The following is a 17,962-nucleotide window of genomic DNA, read 5'->3' as shown; positions in this document are numbered from 1 at the left end:
ATTCAGCATGATTAGCTGAATACTAAGAGCACTTTTGTGATTGTACTTGTACCAGACCTTGCTATAAACTTACCAACTATGTGGGAACATGTGTTCAGAAGAATAATGCAGTAATTTTATGCAGAGTGACTAAATGTCATATGACTCCCTGCTGAGTGTAAAGGATTTGTAAAGTTATTCTACAGGTAAGGAGAAGTATTCATAAAAGTAGTGATTTACCAGGGCTGTCTCATTGTCTAGTTCCCTTAATAATGTGAAAACTATGTTTTAAATGTCAGTTTTAAATGGAGTCCTGTGCTTAGTGGTACAATCCCCTTGAGCCCCTAATAATATGGTAAAGGTTTTCCAGGTGAGTGGATATTGTTAGGGGGCTGACTGCTTCAGCTGCATTCTCCACACTGGGAGGTCACTGGTACCTCCCCAGCGTGACCCTCTGTTTCTAGGATGTTACAGGGTTTGGGGGCTGGTGCTGTTTGGTGCCTTCTGTTCTGCATCCCCAGTGAGGCATCACTGCTCTCCTCTGTACCACGCATCCCCAACATTCAGTCCTTGATGTCAGGACTACTCATATTCAGTTGACACCTCAGTTCTCTGATGTGATCAGATGCAGGGACTAATACTCTTTCTGGAAGCTTTTGTTTGACAAAGCCCTGAGGTTAGGCATGTAAAAGGAAATAACTGCCCTGATGTAACCTATAAGGTAAGAAGAACTCCTGTTGTTCCCTTGCAGGATGGAAGTTTCTCCTTCATTAGTCTGGCTTATGAGATAATCTGCTGCCATAGCCCTTTTTGAAAGAACTGGTTGATGTTGTAGACCCACCTCAGTTCAGGAAGTGATTTCCTGTTTCATCTTTATTTCCTGGAAGATCTTTTTGTGACAGCTCATTTCTAGGTGGCCTGTTCTTACACCAGGAAGGATGTTAAACGTGCATGCTATGATGGATGACCTCTGTGTCTTCTGGTAGCAACTTAAGCAAGAGACTGGCTCTCCCAATTCTCTTAATTTGAACGAATCATGTATCATAGCATGGTGGGTGCTTGTTTTGACATCACATCTTTCCAGGCATCTGCAGGTTTGTTCTGGAATCATTCTTCTGCCAAGGGGCTTGATAGGAAATATTAATTTCCCTTATTCACTGCTTTGTGACAGCCTGTCCTGATCAGCTGTGCTGGGGCAGGATCCCTGAGCTTGTGGCCTGTGCTCTTCTTCCCTTTCTATCTCTTTTCCTCCAGCAGCAGCAGCCCTAAGTGGCCTCTTGTTCTTGACTGATGTAACTTGGTCACCTGTGTGGATTAGGTGCAGTTGGCAATGTCTTCCATTCCACTTTGCTTTCTGCCCCCTTTTGGGGGCTGTTCAGTTGATTCTGCATTACTGAAGGAAACCTGGGGCATGTTAGGATAGGCCCAAGTGCACCTCTGGGGTAGGGGTTGTTTCCTCTGTCAGAGATGGGGGGTAACTGATGCTTTGTTCTGGGCTGTAGAAGCCTGATAGATTATGTTACTGCACACATCTGGAGAAGAGCTGGTCAATGTGTTGCAGATACAGCTGTTGTGGCATGACAGCATCTGTGAATTGGTTTTCCTTGTCCTCATCCCCCAAAGCCTGTGTGGTGTTTGAGCTGTTTTAAAGCAGACTATTAGAGTTTTTAAAGAAATGCAGGGATTTTCAGTGGAGATATGTTGCTGTATATTTGATCTAATGAGAGAACATGGATGTGGGAGAAATAAGGGTCAGAAATAATACATTCAATTTTATGAAGTGCTCATTCGGAGTGAAAGAATATGTACTGCCCATCTTTAATGTGTTGTGGGAGGACTGTGCAGTTCTGAAATGTGCTGTTTCTTCTTTCTTTAACAGTTTCCTTATACACTTTTGACAAGACTAAGCAGTGTATTGGCACAATGACCATTGAGATCGATTTCTTGCAGAAGAAGAACATTGACTCCAACCCCTACGACACAGACAAGATGGCTGCTGAGTTCATCCAGCAGTTCAACAGCCAAGCCTTCTCTGTAGGCCAGCAGGTAGGGGGTTGCCTTTGCTTCTGAAGTCTAACATGGTCTTCAGTAACATGCATGTGCTTTTGTGCTACAGGGATGGGAGATACTGAAGAATGCCTGGGTACCATCTTCGTGCTGCAGAGAACAGCTCATAGGCAGAGATGATTTACTGTGGCAATGGGTTCTGTGTGCAGAGTTGAACCAGCATGGCTTTCACTGAGAGCATGAGCAGAGTCGTTTAAAATCTGCCTTTCCTCATCTAAAGAAATCTATCTTTCTTTGTGAGGAAGATTCCCAAGGCTTGAGCCAGCTGGGTTCTCTCTGGTGTGGCCTGGTTGGATATAAGCTTGGCAGCTCCTGGAATCTTCCAAGAAGTAACTGTTGTCTCTCTTCTGTATAAGAGCAAAGTGAACACCAGGTTTAATTATCAGTAGCACCTTTCAAGTGCAGTGCATTTTATTATAACATTTATTGCTACTCTAAGGACTCCAGTTGTAAAATAGGGATTTTGGGGACTTCTGAAAGCTGATGTCCCTGTAACCGAGCCTTCTCAGTTCTGCAGCAGATGGGCTTCTGCCCCTGCCAACATCTGGGATAGCCTCTGGTTTGCCATATTCTCAGGGTGGGTCGAGGTCTGCCTCTCCTAGTAGTTTACAATTGGCAGGGCCTTAAGTGTAATCTTGGAGGAGAGAATTGTGCAGAGCGTGCTTTTCTGTGGGACAGACCCTGCTTCTCATAATATTCATTCTGTCTCTCATTACTCTAGCACTGATTTTGAGGTATCCTTGTCAAACTGAAATGTGAAAGGTCAAAAGGCTTGAGCTAAAATTGTTCTTCTTGCCTGGCCTCAATATCTAAAGAGGAAAATGTCAAGGGATGGTACAGAGCATTTAGCTGGGGAGAAGAGGGAGGAAAAGAGAAGCTTTTCTTGGAAAGAGAATTTTTGTTTGAGTTTTTCCAGTTGACTTCATATTCTGCTACTTTTGGTCTGTTACTCTTAAGTATAGGACATGAAAAGCACATGTTCCTTACACCAGACCTTTACAGGGTAAAATCTACAGGGAACTTTTTGGGTGGTAAACTTAGTCTTCAGGTTTTTCTCTCTTCAAAAATCCTTTATTTCTTTTCTCTTGTCAAAATCCTTTTTAGCTTTTGAATGAATGAAACTCCCCTTCTGTTTTTTCTTTCCACAGCTTGTGTTCAGCTTTAATGACAAACTGTTTGGCATGGTGGTAAAGGACATGGAAGCTATGGACCCCAGCATTCTCAAAGGAGAGTCTGGAACAAGCAAAAAGCAAAAGGTGGGCTTACAGGAATTCATGTTCATTCCCTAGGGACTGCAGAGATCCAGGTACTGATCAGATCTTGCTATCAAGAGGAATTTAGGTTACTTGCATTTGGAGAAGTTGCACATTTGTTTTATCTGGCTGTGCCATTTGCCTCAGGGAAGACAAGGAGCTTCTGCTTTCAGTGATGATCTTTTAGAGGTGGTGGTGTTGGTGTTTCTTCCCAGTGAATTTTGTAGTGGAGCCTTTGCTGCTGTTTCTTGCCTTTTGAGATGTGCTTGGAAGATACCTAAGGAGCTATAGGAAATTGAGTCTAATAATTTAAGGTAATGATTTGTTTCCCTCCCTTTTGCAGATTGAGGTTGGTTTGGTTCTTGGAAACAGTCAAGTTGCCTTTGAAAAAGCTGAGAACTCCTCTCTCAATCTGATTGGTAAGTGCCACTCTAAAGAGGTAAATACTGCTTGAAATTTGCTGCTTTTCAGGCCTCAGAGACTTGTATGCCTCAAAGTGGAGAAACCACCCCTGCAGCAGGCTCTGCTGCTTCTGAACAGGGGCTCAATAAAGGTCACTGTCCTCCCACTATGAAGCTCTACAAGTGACCAACATACTAGAGCAGTTCTGGGGTGTCTGTTCCACACATATCACCATCCAAAATAGAGACAGAGATAGGAGGAGAAATGGTGAGTATGACTTTGGGAGGTCCTGACAGTACCAAATTGAGTTGGGTGTGTAGAGAAGTTAACCTGCACTCCTAGACTTAGATTAGAAGGGCACAATGGACCAATAGATCCAGCAGAAGACAGCAACTAGTTGAAATAGTTTAACTCTTTAAACACCAGAGAATGCTGTTTCTCAGGGACACCAACAAGGCAGCACTGCTCTCATTACCTTTAATTAAACCAGCAGGGAAATAGGAAATGAAGAACTTGCTTGGATGTGTAGCCCAAATTTCAGAGTGAGTGCAAAACTTCTGCAGTTGCCATCTCTAATGAGATCTTCTCTTCAAGGAGAGGGCGCATCTTCTGAAGAGCACTTGGCTTTTCTTCACTTCTGAAAGTGCTGCTCTTCAGAAGCTGGTGGCAGCTGCAAAACACAGCACAGTGGGTTCATGGGGTGTTTAACTGTCCACACAGCAAGATTATGAACAAATCTGAGCTTGTTCTAAAGAGGCAGTTTCTAAAACCTCAACAGAACAAATCCTGTACAATTTCAGATGTCACTACCAAAGAAATGGTGGAATAATTGCTGTGTCCTTCACACATTCAATTAGAAGCTGGTGTAGGGCTAGGGAGGAATCTGGTTTGTTCCCATAGAGCCACAAGCTTCAGTGATGGGGACCTGGGCCACAGAGCGGGCAATGGGGGCCCCTTCTCTGCAGTTGGCTTTGTGTGTGCCTGGTGGCTGTCCAGCCAGACTAAATGCTCTGTTAGTCTGGCTGTTCCTTATCAGTGTTGAAGAGGAGGATCCTAACCAAGCCTACACTTGCAAATACCTCCCTTACTGGTAGTATGGCTCTAGGGATTCTTTTCTGGGTGTGATTCAAGTCCTGTACTTGAATCACACTCTTTTTTTCTTTTTTGTTTTGCTTATTTTCCTTTCCTATTTTGTTCCCTCTTCCTGTAATCCGTGAGCTAAGGAACAACTTTTGCTGCTGTTCTTCCACAGATAGGAAGTGGTAGGTGAAGGTTGCTGGGAGTGGGAGTTCAGGGCACCTGGCCAGCTCAAGTGAGCACTCACGTGAGTTTCAATGCTGATTATTTTTGTAGTAGGCTTCAAAGCACAGCTCTGCTTGACAATACTCTGTTCCTAGAAATTAAACATACAAGGCTAGTAGCCACTGAGGAAAGTAGAATTCAACTCATCCAGTGTTACAGGAGCTTGAGGCAGAGGCTGAGTTCTGATGCTGCTCTGAGGTCCATAGGTTTCATTGTAGGTGACTGTAATGAAGCATATTAACAAAGATAGAGGTTTTAAGAATGCTGAGTGAAATTTGCATGGGCAATTAGTTCATACCTGTGATTATATGATTACAGCCCATTTAGTTTTTACTGTGTTTTGATAAAACAGCTTGAGGTATTAACATAATCCAGTTTATTGCACCAAGGCAAGCAGTGATCACAGAATCCTAGAATGGTTTCTGTTGGAAGGGACCTTAAAGCTCCTTCAGTTCCAAGCCCCTGCCACAGGCAGGGACACCTTCCACTAGAGCAGGTTGCTCCAAGCCCCTGTGTCCAACCTGGCCTTGAACACTGCCAGGGATGGGGCAGCCACAGCTTCTCTGGGCACCCTGTGCCAGCGCCTCAGCACCCTCACAGGGAAGAGCTTCTGCCCAAGAGCTCATCTCAGTCTGCCCTCTGGCAGGTTCAAGCCATTCGCCCTTGTCCTGTCCCTCCATCCCTTGTCCCAAGCCCCTCTCCAGGTTTCCTGGAGCCCCTTTAGGCACTGGAGCTGCTCTAAGGAGTCGCCTTCTCTTCTCCAGCTGCCCCAGCCCAGCTCTCTCAGCCTGGCTCCAGAGCAGAGCTGCTCCAGCCCTCGCAGTGGCTCCGTGGCCTCCTCTGGCCTCACTCCAGCAGGTCCACATATTTTACTTGCTTGATATTCAAAGCCATATGATGACCTGTGGTGTTCCTCCTAGCCTGTATAGGTGTGAAGAGTGCTCCTGTGGGAGAGCTGAATGATTGGAAGTAGGAATCCTTCTTGGTGATTCAATTTCACTGTCTGCAGACAAGACAAGAGTTGCTTATGCCTCAATTTACTTCTGTCAGCTTGGAACTTTATTTAATCTCATTGATCTGAGGCAGAGGCACTTAATGTGCTTTGTTGGTCTCTAGAGAATTGTAAAGCTCTGAATAATTAAATTCTGAAAGAGGAGCTAAAAGTCAAGTAAGTGTCATGGAGCACTGCCTTCAATAAAGGGCCTTTCTCTTTTTCAATAGAAAAGAATTGTAATAATTAAAAGCAAGCCAATTCTATTTCTCCCATTTAGCATAAAATGATGTGCTATAAAACCAGTGGCTGATGTTGGAATTCAGTCTGCAAGAACTTCATTGTGATCAGATGCAGCCAGAAGGGGGGGGTGTAGGCTAAGCTCCATGGGAAGAGGAACATCCCTGGCCCAGTGGTCTGATCTAAAAGCTGTAGTGGAGCAATGAACTAATAAATACACAGTAATCAGTGAATTAAATGCTCACTGCTGCCCTACACAGTGCTATGGATTGGTGCTGTATGTTATATGTGCTACGAAGTTGTCCCTAAGCTGTTAGTAAAAAGCATGTTCTTGTTTGTGTTGCTGCACTTGGCATTGAAATACTGATTCCAGGTGTGTTTAGTCTGAGATTAATAGCAGTGTAATTCAGCTAAACCAGCACATTGGTTTAGTGTACTTACTGGACTAGAGATGCTAACTCATGATCTGCCTCAACCTGGAGTATCTGTAGAACAGATTAGGGAACAAATCAGCAAAATGCACAGTTGTAGTTTGCCCCCATTGGCTTTTTAGGGGAGATAAGGTCCCTTTTCAGAAGTATTCTGGAGAAGTTCTAGAGAACTACAGGTCTTTGAGCCTGAAACCTGTACTGAAGGAATCAATAGAAACTGTAATAAAGAATGTAAGTCGTGAATACCTTTCTAAAGGTGGTACACTGGGAAGGTCAGCCCGACCTCGTGATCTCACCAGAGTTCATCGTGGGAATCAGAAAGCACAGGCATAAAGGCTGATGTAGGCTGCTTGTTTTGCAAAGCTCTTCCAGCACAGTTCTTTATCAAAGTTTCTTTAAAAAGAATCTGAACAAAGATCTGTAAGAGAGAAGGTCCTGGTGTGAGTAGATGAGTGATGAAAGGGTAGAAGTAAATAGCCAGGGCCAGTGGAGTTCAGCATGAGTCTCTGCTGAGGCCTTTTCTATTCCTTATTGAATAAACTGGAAAAAAGGGTGAGTAATGAGGTGACAAAGCTTGCTCTTATGGATCTTGGTGACTAAGAAATCAAATGGCAGAGGAAATTCAATATAAATAAATATAAAGGGATGTGTGGGAGGAAAAACACTCCTAACCTCGGTCAAAAATGATTGCTGTTTTGGGCCAAGATCCCAGGTCTGATAGTTTCAAGGAGATGCTGGACCCACGCTCAGTAGCAGCCTGAGCCCTGTTGTTCAGAATTATTACTCATTATTAATAAAGGAATATGAACAAAGCAGAATGTAATTTTGTACCTGTATTTAAGATACAGTGCATGCAGTTCCTGTCTGACAAAGGATGTAGTAGAAATAGAGGAGACTGAAAGGAGAACAAGGGCGTGCAAGTGTGGAGCAGCTGCTGCATAGGGAAGGGAGAACAAGCGAGGACAGCTCTGCCTGCAAAAGGCATGTCAGAGGAGGACACAGAACAAACCTTTTATCATCCCAGGTAGCCTGAAAGAGAATGGAGGCTGATACTATTCAGAGAAGTTGTGCTTGCCCTGGGAAGCTGTGGCTGGCCCCTCCCCGGCACTGTTCCTGGCACTGTTAAAGGCCAGCTTGGAGCAACCTGCTCTAGTGGAAGGTGTCCCTACCTGTAGCAGGGGGTTGGAACTGAATGAGCTTTAAGGTCCCTTCAACCCAAACCGTTCTATGATTATTTACTGCCTTTTCAGATACAGGACTTGGGAGACATGAAATGAAGCTGGTAGGAGCTGGTTCAGAAACATGAAATGAGGTGTTTGGTTGTGCAGGCATGGTGACATGCTGTGGGGCACTCTGGGTTCCAAGTTTACATGGGTCCAAGGGCACCTGGGTGAATTTGTGGCAGAGAAACCTACTGTGGATCCTTAAATACAGAAGAGCAACACCTGGCTCGTGAGATCCCTGAAGTGAACAATTGGAAAGCTGGGAAAATAGTTGGCTGCCTAAGCAGGAATCTCTGGTATATTGCACTTGCATCCTTGCCATAGTGCATCCTCCTGGCTAACGTCTGCTAGGACCAAACATCAAGTTAGCTGGGAGTGGGTCTGCCCTGGTAGAACTGTTCTGCTGTTTGTACTTCTGTTTGCTGTATTGTGCTGTGCTCTGTGTTTGGAATGACTTCTTGGTTTTGCAGGTAAATCAAAGACCAAGGAGAACCGCCAGTCTATCATCAACCCAGACTGGAACTTTGAGAAAATGGGCATTGGGGGCCTGGACAAAGAGTTCTCCGATATTTTCCGGCGAGCTTTTGCTTCTCGAGTTTTTCCTCCTGAAATTGTGGAGCAAATGGGTGAGTACAATCCAGAGAAGTATGGCTGGGGTACAGGATACAGCCTGCTTCTGGTCTGTAAAGGCTGCATATCAACTAACAGCCTTATGATCCTATAATGTGGCAGTTTCTTAGGGATCTAATAGACTAACAAAGCCTGTTCTTCCCCTGTTGCTGCTGAATGTGTTTCTTACTCTTGTTACTTGGCTATAGAAGGGGACAAAGAAACAACATGAATACTCAGCACCGAATGAATGAGATACATGGTTTAAGTGAATACTTTTCTGTTGGAACTGAAACTCTCCCTATTCTTTTGAATGCTGCATTTATTTGTAGCAGCGAGACTGAATGTTCCTATTCCTGACTTACTGAGCTGTCTATATTGGTCAAAGGAAATTCTGTCTTAATGATGCTGCTCTATGTATTAAATATCTATTGTCCTGGCAGTTGCATTATAAACCCATGTCCTTCTCACTCGGGAGATAGAGCTGCTGGTGTGACCTATGCTTGGTCAGATTTGAAGTGCTGGAGAGGATGCACAGGCCGTGGCACGCCCTGGGGTTTGTGAAATGAAAGCTCAGGTTCTAAATATAACTTTCGGGGGGGGAGGGCTGGGGAAAGGAAAGGCAGTCCCATGACTTTGTAAACATGTGCTGGCAGGCGGATAAATGGTGCTGGTTTGGGTTTGTAGTAAGCAGTGTGCAGCTGCAGGTGTCTTATTTTGTCTCATGAGGTGGCTGGGGATGTTATAGCTGGTGCTTGTTCTCTGAGTATAATCTCTGTGGGTTCATATTTAAACTTGGAACCTGTAGCTGTATAATTTCTGTGTGTGTTTATATGTCTTGATCCACCTTCCCTCTCCCCCCAAATGAAGCATTGAGCTTTTGATTACAAACCTGATTTTCCTTAGAAGGTGGGTCCTGTTTGTGTGTGGCTGTTTCCAGTGCTTGTGGAATTGATGTTAAACTTCCCTGTGAAGTGAATTAGGTCTTTTCTTAGTGATTTGAACACTTAAGGAGAAACACTGGAGAAACCCTGCAGGCCAAGTCCAACTAGTTCTCTCCTGCTTTTTCACTTCACATCCATCTGATAGCCAAGGACTTCTGGGGGCTGATCTTGGGTCATGGGGTTTTTGCAGCTGTGAGCAAGTCATAACTTCTCTGGTTTTGCTTGACAGTATCAAATACTTCAATTTGTTAAATATTTGTGCAGAGAGAGGAAATGAGAGAAATGGTGTTGCCTGTAGAAAGAAAAGCTTTTACCTATACACTCTGTTGTGTCCAGTTCAGAAATGCTCTGACAGCTGCCTTTGGAGGGACCAGCACCCCTTTTGAAGCAGCTATCATATATATTCATGGCTGCAGTACAGAGTCCTTAGTTGTGACCATATGTAAAGGTGAAAGATGTAGACTTTGGGAATTCTCATCAGTGTCACTGGACTGTGGTGAGAAATATGTTAGTAGATTAGAAATAATTAGAGCTAGTTCTTGTTTTCTGTGGCAGGGTTGGAACTAGATGGTCTTTAAGGTCACTTCCAACCTAAACCATTCTGTGATTCACTGATTTGGTGATAGCTTCTCCTATTCAACTTCTCTGGCTGTGTGCATTCCCTTGGTATTATCATTAGCTGAATTAACCTTGGGGGCTGATATCCTTGGAAGTGATGTGCAGCAGCTACCTTTGCCATGGAGGACCTACATCTCCACCAGGAGAAGGTTGGAATCCTTGTTGACTGCAGGGGGAGGTTGTGGAGCTGCTCTGCAGGGTGTGCTGCTCAGATGGTTCCTCCTGTTAGTTGGTGTTGCTTAATACAGGAAGAAAAAGGTTCTCTGAAGGACCACTACTATTTTGATTAGCCTGGGCAATGAATTAAAGGTGTGCCACAGTATTTATATAAATACATAGACCCTTACGTGTGCGTGTTTACACACATGCTCCACAAAGCAGCATTTTTCTGGTGAGAAGGTAGGCTCCCAGCAGAGCTCTCAGCAGTGCGATGAACCCCAGGGCTAAAGAGCTTATCTGAAATGTGAAAAAACAAAGCTTTCTGACATTCATTTTCTTTGCCTTAGTTATAACTTGCTCTTAACTATATTTCAGATCTGAAATGTCAGCGTGACAGCTGTTCACCTTTGTATATAATTTATTGGGAAAGGAAAAGAAGGAATTTGCTCACTATCTGGTGCTCTAGTGCTCACCCAGATCTGGGTTTTGCCCAGCTCTCACACACTGCAACTCCCATGCCAAATGCAATAAATATTTCTGTCCTGTAACTACAGAGAGGCTCTATAGACCCTTCAAAGATTACTTACAATTTGTGTGTGGTTTATCTAACTTCCAAGGAATGTTCTGGGTTTGGAGCACATAAATCAGCAGTAGTTAACCATACCATCCAAGGGTGTAAATGCTACTCTGATGCTACAATCTTTGGTTTATCCAAGAAAAGAAGCCTTAGCTCAGCTTCAGCTGGTCATTAAACCTTGCCATAGCTCCCTGCTGCCTAAGGGGCAATTTACTTTTCCCTACCCACGCTTTTCCCAGCAGAAATGGAAATAAATAAATCTGGATGAGGACTGAGGAAGGTGTCGTGAAATAAAAAGGCCACTTCTTTGTTAGTGCCCTCCGAGACCTCCCTAGGAGTGATACTTTGATGGAAGGAGCTTTACACTTGCAGGGAAGTGATTTTTCTGTCTTGTGGCCCGTGAGTTGTTGTAAAGGCCACTGAAAAAGCAGATTCTGGATGCACATATTGTTACAGGTAACTAACAGGTATAGAAATCTTTGGTGATACAGTCCTTTTAAAAGACTGAAATAGAACCTGAAATAGAACCCAAATTCCCCATCTTCTCCTGTTGCCATCACCAAGTAGGTGAAATCAGACTTTTCCAAGGTGATTTCTATTGCGTGGTAGTCCTCTTAACATGTCCTCTGACCTCTTGGGATCAGTTGGTTTCAGAGCTCTGTATTTTTGAGTGTATAAAAATGAAGTATTAACAAAGCACAAGGTGAACATTCACATTAGCAGATAGGTATTATTTTCTTTCTTGGATTCTGCCTGTGAGGTGGAGGCTTGTCTTTTAAGCTGTCTTAAAAATGGATACATTAATGTTCTTGAAGTACTCAGATATTATAAGAGAGGAATAATAATGGAAAGGATCTCATGCAGCCTATTCTTAAAATAGGATCATTTCAATGAAAGAATGGGTGTCAGAATGTTTAACCTGTAACTGAGGTGACAGAAATGGCAGAACCTCCCAAGGAGGCCTCTTGCACTGCTTCCAGCATCTTCACCATCAACAGTTTTCAGGTGTCTGTTCTCAGGCTTGCAGCAGTTCCTCATACATTGCTTGTTTCTTTTATGGTTTTGGATGAGGCTTTTACATACTTGTCTGTTCCTGTTTCTCTTCAGTATTCTCAAGGCTGAGATCTCAGATTCTTAAACCATTTCTCATAACCTCTGGATCACCAGTCGTTGCTTCTCTTCCCTTGGTCATTCTTCGCTGCTTAGAAGTGTGATGGCCAGAACAGGGCACAGGAGCTGAAGTGCTCATCAATTCCAGCTCAGTTTGGTGGCTTTTGTGTTTGCCTCACTGTATGTGCCTCTTTATAATCCTCAGGAGGGTGATTTTTTGGTTTTGCAACATGCATTTAATTATTCCTACCCCAATTTAGAAACTTGCGCCTCAAGTTACATTGGTTTTAAGTGAATTTAATCCTGCACATCAGTTTATTTGTAGCTTTTGGTTTTGTAATGTGCAGATTTAATAGGTGTATTCTGTTCCATCTTCCAGGCACTGCACCAGCTATTAAGAAGGAAAAAAAATGACTGCTGTAGCTGAACCCAGGACAGCTATTAATAAAAGCACTGCATACCAGTAAATTCAGGCTGGATCCTTTCTCATTGTGCTTTAAAGTTGGAAGGGTTTTTTTTCCATTCACTTTGTGGTTTTCCTACATGCTTATGAAGATTTATAAGACCTATTTCTATCTTTATGAAGGTCTAAGTCTCCCTCTATTGCTTTATTTGTTTTCTCATAGAATGGTTAGGGTTGGAAAAGACCTGAAGATCATCTAGTTCCAACTCCCAGATCATCTAGTTCTCAACCCCTCTGTGTGTGACGTCCTACCCTTTCCTAGAGGGAAGTTGTCTCAGGCTGATCTAATAAATTCCTTTTGGCTATTTCTTGTATCCTTTTTTCCTACCTACTTTAAAAGATATTGAGCCAGAATTTTTCAGGAATTAAGTTAGTGATGAGGCTATATCACACAGTCAGTAAGTAGTTGAGATTTGAAAGGGATCTCTCAAGATTTAGTCCAAGCCTGTGGCTCCCTTCCTTTTCCCTTTATAACATTATGGATGACATTCACTTCCTTCCTCCCAGTGTCTCACCCACCCTGTCCAAATCTCAGTGACTCTGAGATGATTTTGCCCACTCTGAGTGCTCTTGGCTGAAGTTCATGTCCAGGTAATCTGCAAATGTCTAATACTCTCGAGGGCTGCCTCTTGTTCTTTTCCTACTCCTATTTCCTATTCCTGCCCATTTGTCAATGATCTTCATAGCAGCTGCCACATAAGACATGAAGTTTTCATTTGTGTAAAAAAAGTATTTAGCAATTTGAACTTAGTATTTTCTTTTGTTAGCTTTTCTTAATTGAGAAGTGGACCAGTGCTTCCTCCTGATGTGGTGATAAAATGAAGTGCTCTACTCACACTGAAGCGCATGGTTCCCTGTGGTCAGGGAGGCTGAATCTGGTCGCTTAATTCTTCCTCCACATATCTCAAGACCTCTGTGTGCACTTGCTTTGGGGAGGACTGCTAGGTCCACTGTGTATATCTGTAATCTGTTCACATACAGAATTGCTGAATGTAGTCTTGGCCTTGTGTCAGGAAGGACGCAGTAAAACTGGAAACACTTCGGAGGAAGTCATCATGATGGTTGGACCAGAAAAGCTTCTGTACACAAAGTGAATTGGCTTGAAGATCTTCAGCCTTGGAAAGAGACCAGTGGGAGGGATATGAGAGAGAGGACTTCAAAACTCTGCATGGCCAAGAAAGAACAATGTTTGCTCTTTCGGCACAGGAAGTTGGAAGTGTGAAGGTCTCAGATGGCAGGCTTGGGAGGAAGGGAAGGGGCTTGACACCAAGTGTGCTGCAAGGAATTTCTGCCATAGTCAGGTACTGAGAAGACTTTTTAGTCAGGTCCTGAGAAGACTTTTGCTCTTACTTCATCTGGCTGCAGTTGTGGTGTTAGTTAGCAGGCACCATCACCACTTGGCAACCATGGTTTTAGTCCAGCTGGAAAACCAGGCCTTGAGACATCCCAGCAACCCTGTTATGTTGATACTTGTTTATGCTGTGTGGGTAAGTGTTCCATAAGGCATTTAGAAATTATACCATGTTGACTTTCTATGCAGACAGAAGTGATCCAGCTTTATTCCAAAAAGGAGAAAATGCTGGTGAGATTTATGGCTATTAACATCCAGGTGGGAAATGCGTGTAAACATCAGCTGCTGTGTTCAGCAGTCCATCCAACAGCTCTGCATAATCTTCATCTTAAAGTAGCTGCATTCCTGTAGCTCCTCTATTAAGAGGCAGAGGCATTTACTCTTCTACTTCAGTGATGACTTCTTTTAAAGATGGGTTTGTTTTGTAGACGCTCTTATCAGAACCCCCTTTTCTACGAGTCCTGATTTTGTGTGTGTAGCCGAAGGCGTTCCATTAGGAGCTTCTTTAAAGCTGATTTATTTTCATTTTTATCAAATTCCATCAGAAATTGATAAATGTCCTGCCATTGTCATAAATCTAGTTATTATCTCCTTATACATGCGTGCATTAAACTTCTCACAACCGAACAAAGTATACTGAGAAAGCTATAGGAAGACCTTACTGACTTGGTTGTCTTCTCTTTGCAGTGACAATCGATTTGATAGATCAAGAAATTGGATATTGAGAGTCCGCTTAACATAAACCCTTCTGGTTTAAGTGGAGCCTTTGCCCTGTCTCAGCTTTGCACAAACAAGTTACTTGAGTCTTTCTACTTGTCGGTAGCACGTAAATCCAACAGGAAGATTAACTGGAGGCAGTGATGTAGGCTGGAGTAGTTCTGAGTTTACAGGATGAGAGAAGGGGGAAATTCCATCCAGCTATATTTTGGGGGAAGTTTTGCCTGTGTGGCAGGTGAAGTCTGGGAACCCTGATCTGACTCAAACCTGCTTGAAGATGAATGTGCAAAGATAAGCATCTCTCCCTGATGTGTGCAGGATCGGTACTTCACATCCCTGCAGTTTCCCCAGTAGGATCATCTCAATGATACAATCACACCAGAATGCTTTGATTTTAATTAAAAGGGGAATTACACTCCCAAGGAGAAAATCCCTGTTACACTCAAACATTCGTCTGATCTCTCAAAAAAAAGTGACTAGTGAGAGTTAAACAAATAAACTTGATCTTGTCTTTGGGTAAGTGACATTCTGGTTCAAAATAGCTTTTGACTTCTCTTGGTAACACTAGTAACTCTCCCATTCTTACCAGTTTTTATGATTTTTCCCCAATGTCACGTGCAGAATGTTTCCCATGTTGGTATATTTTAGTTCCTGTTAACATATTTATTCAGCCTCTAACAATATGTCATTAAATTGCATCATTAAATATCATGTTACAGGAATGACCTTTGTTTTGGAGGCCTAAAGGTAAGCTGAAAGAGTTAGTGATGTCTGCACTGCTAATCATGTGTGTTCAGTGGTTTCTCATAATAGTATTGACATTTGGGCTGCATTGGTGAAAACAGCAAAGGGGAGATAAACTTAATCAAAATTCCTGTGTGGTGCCCAGGATCCCACTGTGATCTGAGACATCACATTTGTAGTTTGTCATCACCTGCCTATTTTAATGAAGTCCTGCTTGTGTTTAGAACTTTAATTTTAGGCAGGTGAACATAGCTCTACAGGGAAATCTCTATTATAGTGGCTAGTGGCAATTTTGTTGGAAGAGGAACCAATTGCCTTAGTTGCAGGAATGTTCTTCCACCTGACCAAGACCCAGCTCTCAATGTTGCTTATTCAGCAGCAAACAAGTCGTGGAGCAGATGGTCAGTAATGTCCTTGATGTTTAGTGTTACTCACTAAAGCCTGAGTGTGGAATATCCAACATTGGCTCAGCTTGTCTGAGTATGATTTGGTAGCTGTTGAGTTGTCTCTGGGTACCTGCTGTGCCCCCAAGCTGGTATCTGTGCTCTGGAGGGGTAAGTAGCTAATGGTGTTAGAGTACAGCTGAGGACTTGGGCAGGCAGCTGAAGCAGCAGCCAACCTTTGACCAGCCTTTTGTTTTTTCCTTCCTGCAACAGCTTCTGTCCTTTATTTATTAGGGAAGAGCTGATGCTTTCCCATGATAAGCAAATTTGAATAGGAAGAGGGTAAAAATCCTAAGGAGGCTTTCTAAGCAAATTTAGCCAAAGGCTGTCTTGATTCTTGAGTCCTCCAGTTTGAACCGTGCTGGTTTGCCTTTTGCTTTCTATATGCTCCCAATGCGGGACATGAGACAGCCATAGCCCTTTGCTAAAGCTGTGTTAGCTCAGAGGAAGGGAATATTGGGGCTTTTCAAGAAGTTCAAGTTTTTGGGGCTGTAGAAGAGAAGCTTCTAGTGGCTATAACTAGGTTGTACCTCCTTCTAGAAGAGAGATTGTGCATTGCAGGAGAACTAGGGGAAAAAAATATGACCAGGCTGTTGCTTGTGTTTCTTCTTTGAAAGCATGCTAGAGAAAAATAATCCTCCCCAGCACAATTTCCCTGCCTCTCTCTGGATGCTCCCAGGCCTCTTTGCATACATGTGCCCTGACTTGCCAGTAGCCTTTTGATAGCCTTTCTTGTTGAGCACAGCGGAGCTGTCTGAGCATCAGTTTGCTTGGGATTTCCCTTCAAAGCATCACTCATCATCGAAATCCTGCTTTGTGCTGTTTGGCTACAGAGGTGATCATGTTCCTCCACGAAACACATTAACAATACCTTTCGTGACATTGATTTGACAGGAAGAGCTTTTAATTTATCTACGCCTCAGTCGTTCCTGTGTGAAATTCATCTTTACTGACAGTATATGGTGTTTATGTACTTGACTCGTAGATGCCTGAACGTTGACTAAGGAATTCTTCTTAGCTGGAGCTCTTCAATTATTTTTGGTAGTAATTTTTTTTTTTTATCTGCAGAGAAGCCCAGAAAAATCAAATCCTTCAGTTTTATTCCTGTGCTTATTCAATGCAGCAGTATTCCCCTGTGGGACTGTGGTAGGGATCAGACCCTCCTCTTAGCAATGTTCTCCTGAATCTTCATGCCAGTGTATGGACAACCTGAGAGAGAGACTGAGGATGTGGGTAATAGAAATTGTTTTGTGTTGAGCAATTATTCAGATTGAAGTTACTTCTTTATCACTATAATATTCAGGAATAAATGAAATCACAGTTGAGTATTGGTAAGTTAATAAAGGATTAAAGTACTAGTTCTTTAAAGGCAGAAGGTTGCTGTGAGGTCTGTGCAGTTGTGAGGACTCCTGTGTGGAGTGAACCATGTAGATGGTAGCTGAGACAAACCAGAAACCAGAAGGGAAGTCATTCTATGTGGGTGACAGAGAACTCCCTGTGCCCAAGCTACTTGAACCTGTGATGATGGTAGAAACTGAACTCAGTTCCTCTAAGGCTGAGAGCTCAGCCTTAGAGGTATGGTGATGTGTATCACCTTGTATGGTGGTACAAAAGAAGTGTCTGCAGCCCCTCAGCAATCCCTAGGGCTGGGTTTTGTTGAACTGAAAAGTTATTCACATGTTTACCAAGTGGTCTTTATTGCTTTGGATTCCTAACCAGAAGTTAGAATTCAGGCTTTCAGTCCTTAGCTGTTAACTTCACGTGCCTAATGCTTGTGAGAGCATTTGTGCTCTTCTGCAGGTTATTTTTCCTGGCCTTTGCCACATCATTGGAATGATTCTGACCCAGCCTGGCAATTCTGTGTTTGAATTTCACTGATAAAGACTCTGAGTAGAGCTAAGACTAATGCACGTTGCAGCCTGACCCCTGTAATAGCAGCAGTTCCCTCTTCCCTATAGTGCGCTTTCCATCATACGCCTGCTTTCTAAACATGTTCTCTCTTGTTCTAGGCTGCAAGCATGTGAAAGGCATCCTCTTGTATGGACCTCCAGGCTGTGGTAAAACACTTATGGCGAGACAGATTGGCAAGATGCTGAATGCCAGAGAACCAAAGGTGGTCAATGGTCCAGAAATCCTCAATAAATATGTGGGCGAGTCCGAGGCCAACATCCGCAAGCTGTTTGCTGATGCAGAAGAAGAACAAAGAAGGGTAATGCAAACATAGATAAATAGTATGGTCAGGATGAATGTGCCTAAAGAATGGCCGGAAAAGAGGTTTATAATCAGAAAATTACTGCTTGCATTAAAAGCCTGAGTCACTCCTTAGCTTGTGATTATAG

At 43.2% G+C, this 17,962-nt stretch overlaps 1 protein-coding gene across 2 annotated transcripts in view; it reads left to right on the top strand.

Moving 5' to 3' along the window:
• Window positions 1-17,962, top strand: part of NSF (N-ethylmaleimide-sensitive factor) — a 49,392-nt gene that overhangs the window by 8,337 nt on the left and 23,093 nt on the right. For both annotated transcript variants that reach the window (XM_010021391.1, XM_010021392.1), the window contains exons 4-8: window positions 1,859-2,025; window positions 3,195-3,302; window positions 3,643-3,718; window positions 8,359-8,514; window positions 17,633-17,832. In XM_010021391.1, the coding sequence (XP_010019693.1) occupies window positions 1,859-2,025; window positions 3,195-3,302; window positions 3,643-3,718; window positions 8,359-8,514; window positions 17,633-17,832 (707 nt within the window). The remainder of the gene's footprint in view (window positions 1-1,858; window positions 2,026-3,194; window positions 3,303-3,642; window positions 3,719-8,358; window positions 8,515-17,632; window positions 17,833-17,962) is intronic.

Source organism: Nestor notabilis, unplaced genomic scaffold (genome assembly GCF_000696875.1).
Source record: "Nestor notabilis isolate BGI_N333 unplaced genomic scaffold, ASM69687v1 scaffold9859, whole genome shotgun sequence".
Taxonomy (NCBI): domain Eukaryota; kingdom Metazoa; phylum Chordata; class Aves; order Psittaciformes; family Psittacidae; genus Nestor; species Nestor notabilis.
This window is presented reverse-complemented; position numbering and strand designations above follow the sequence as displayed.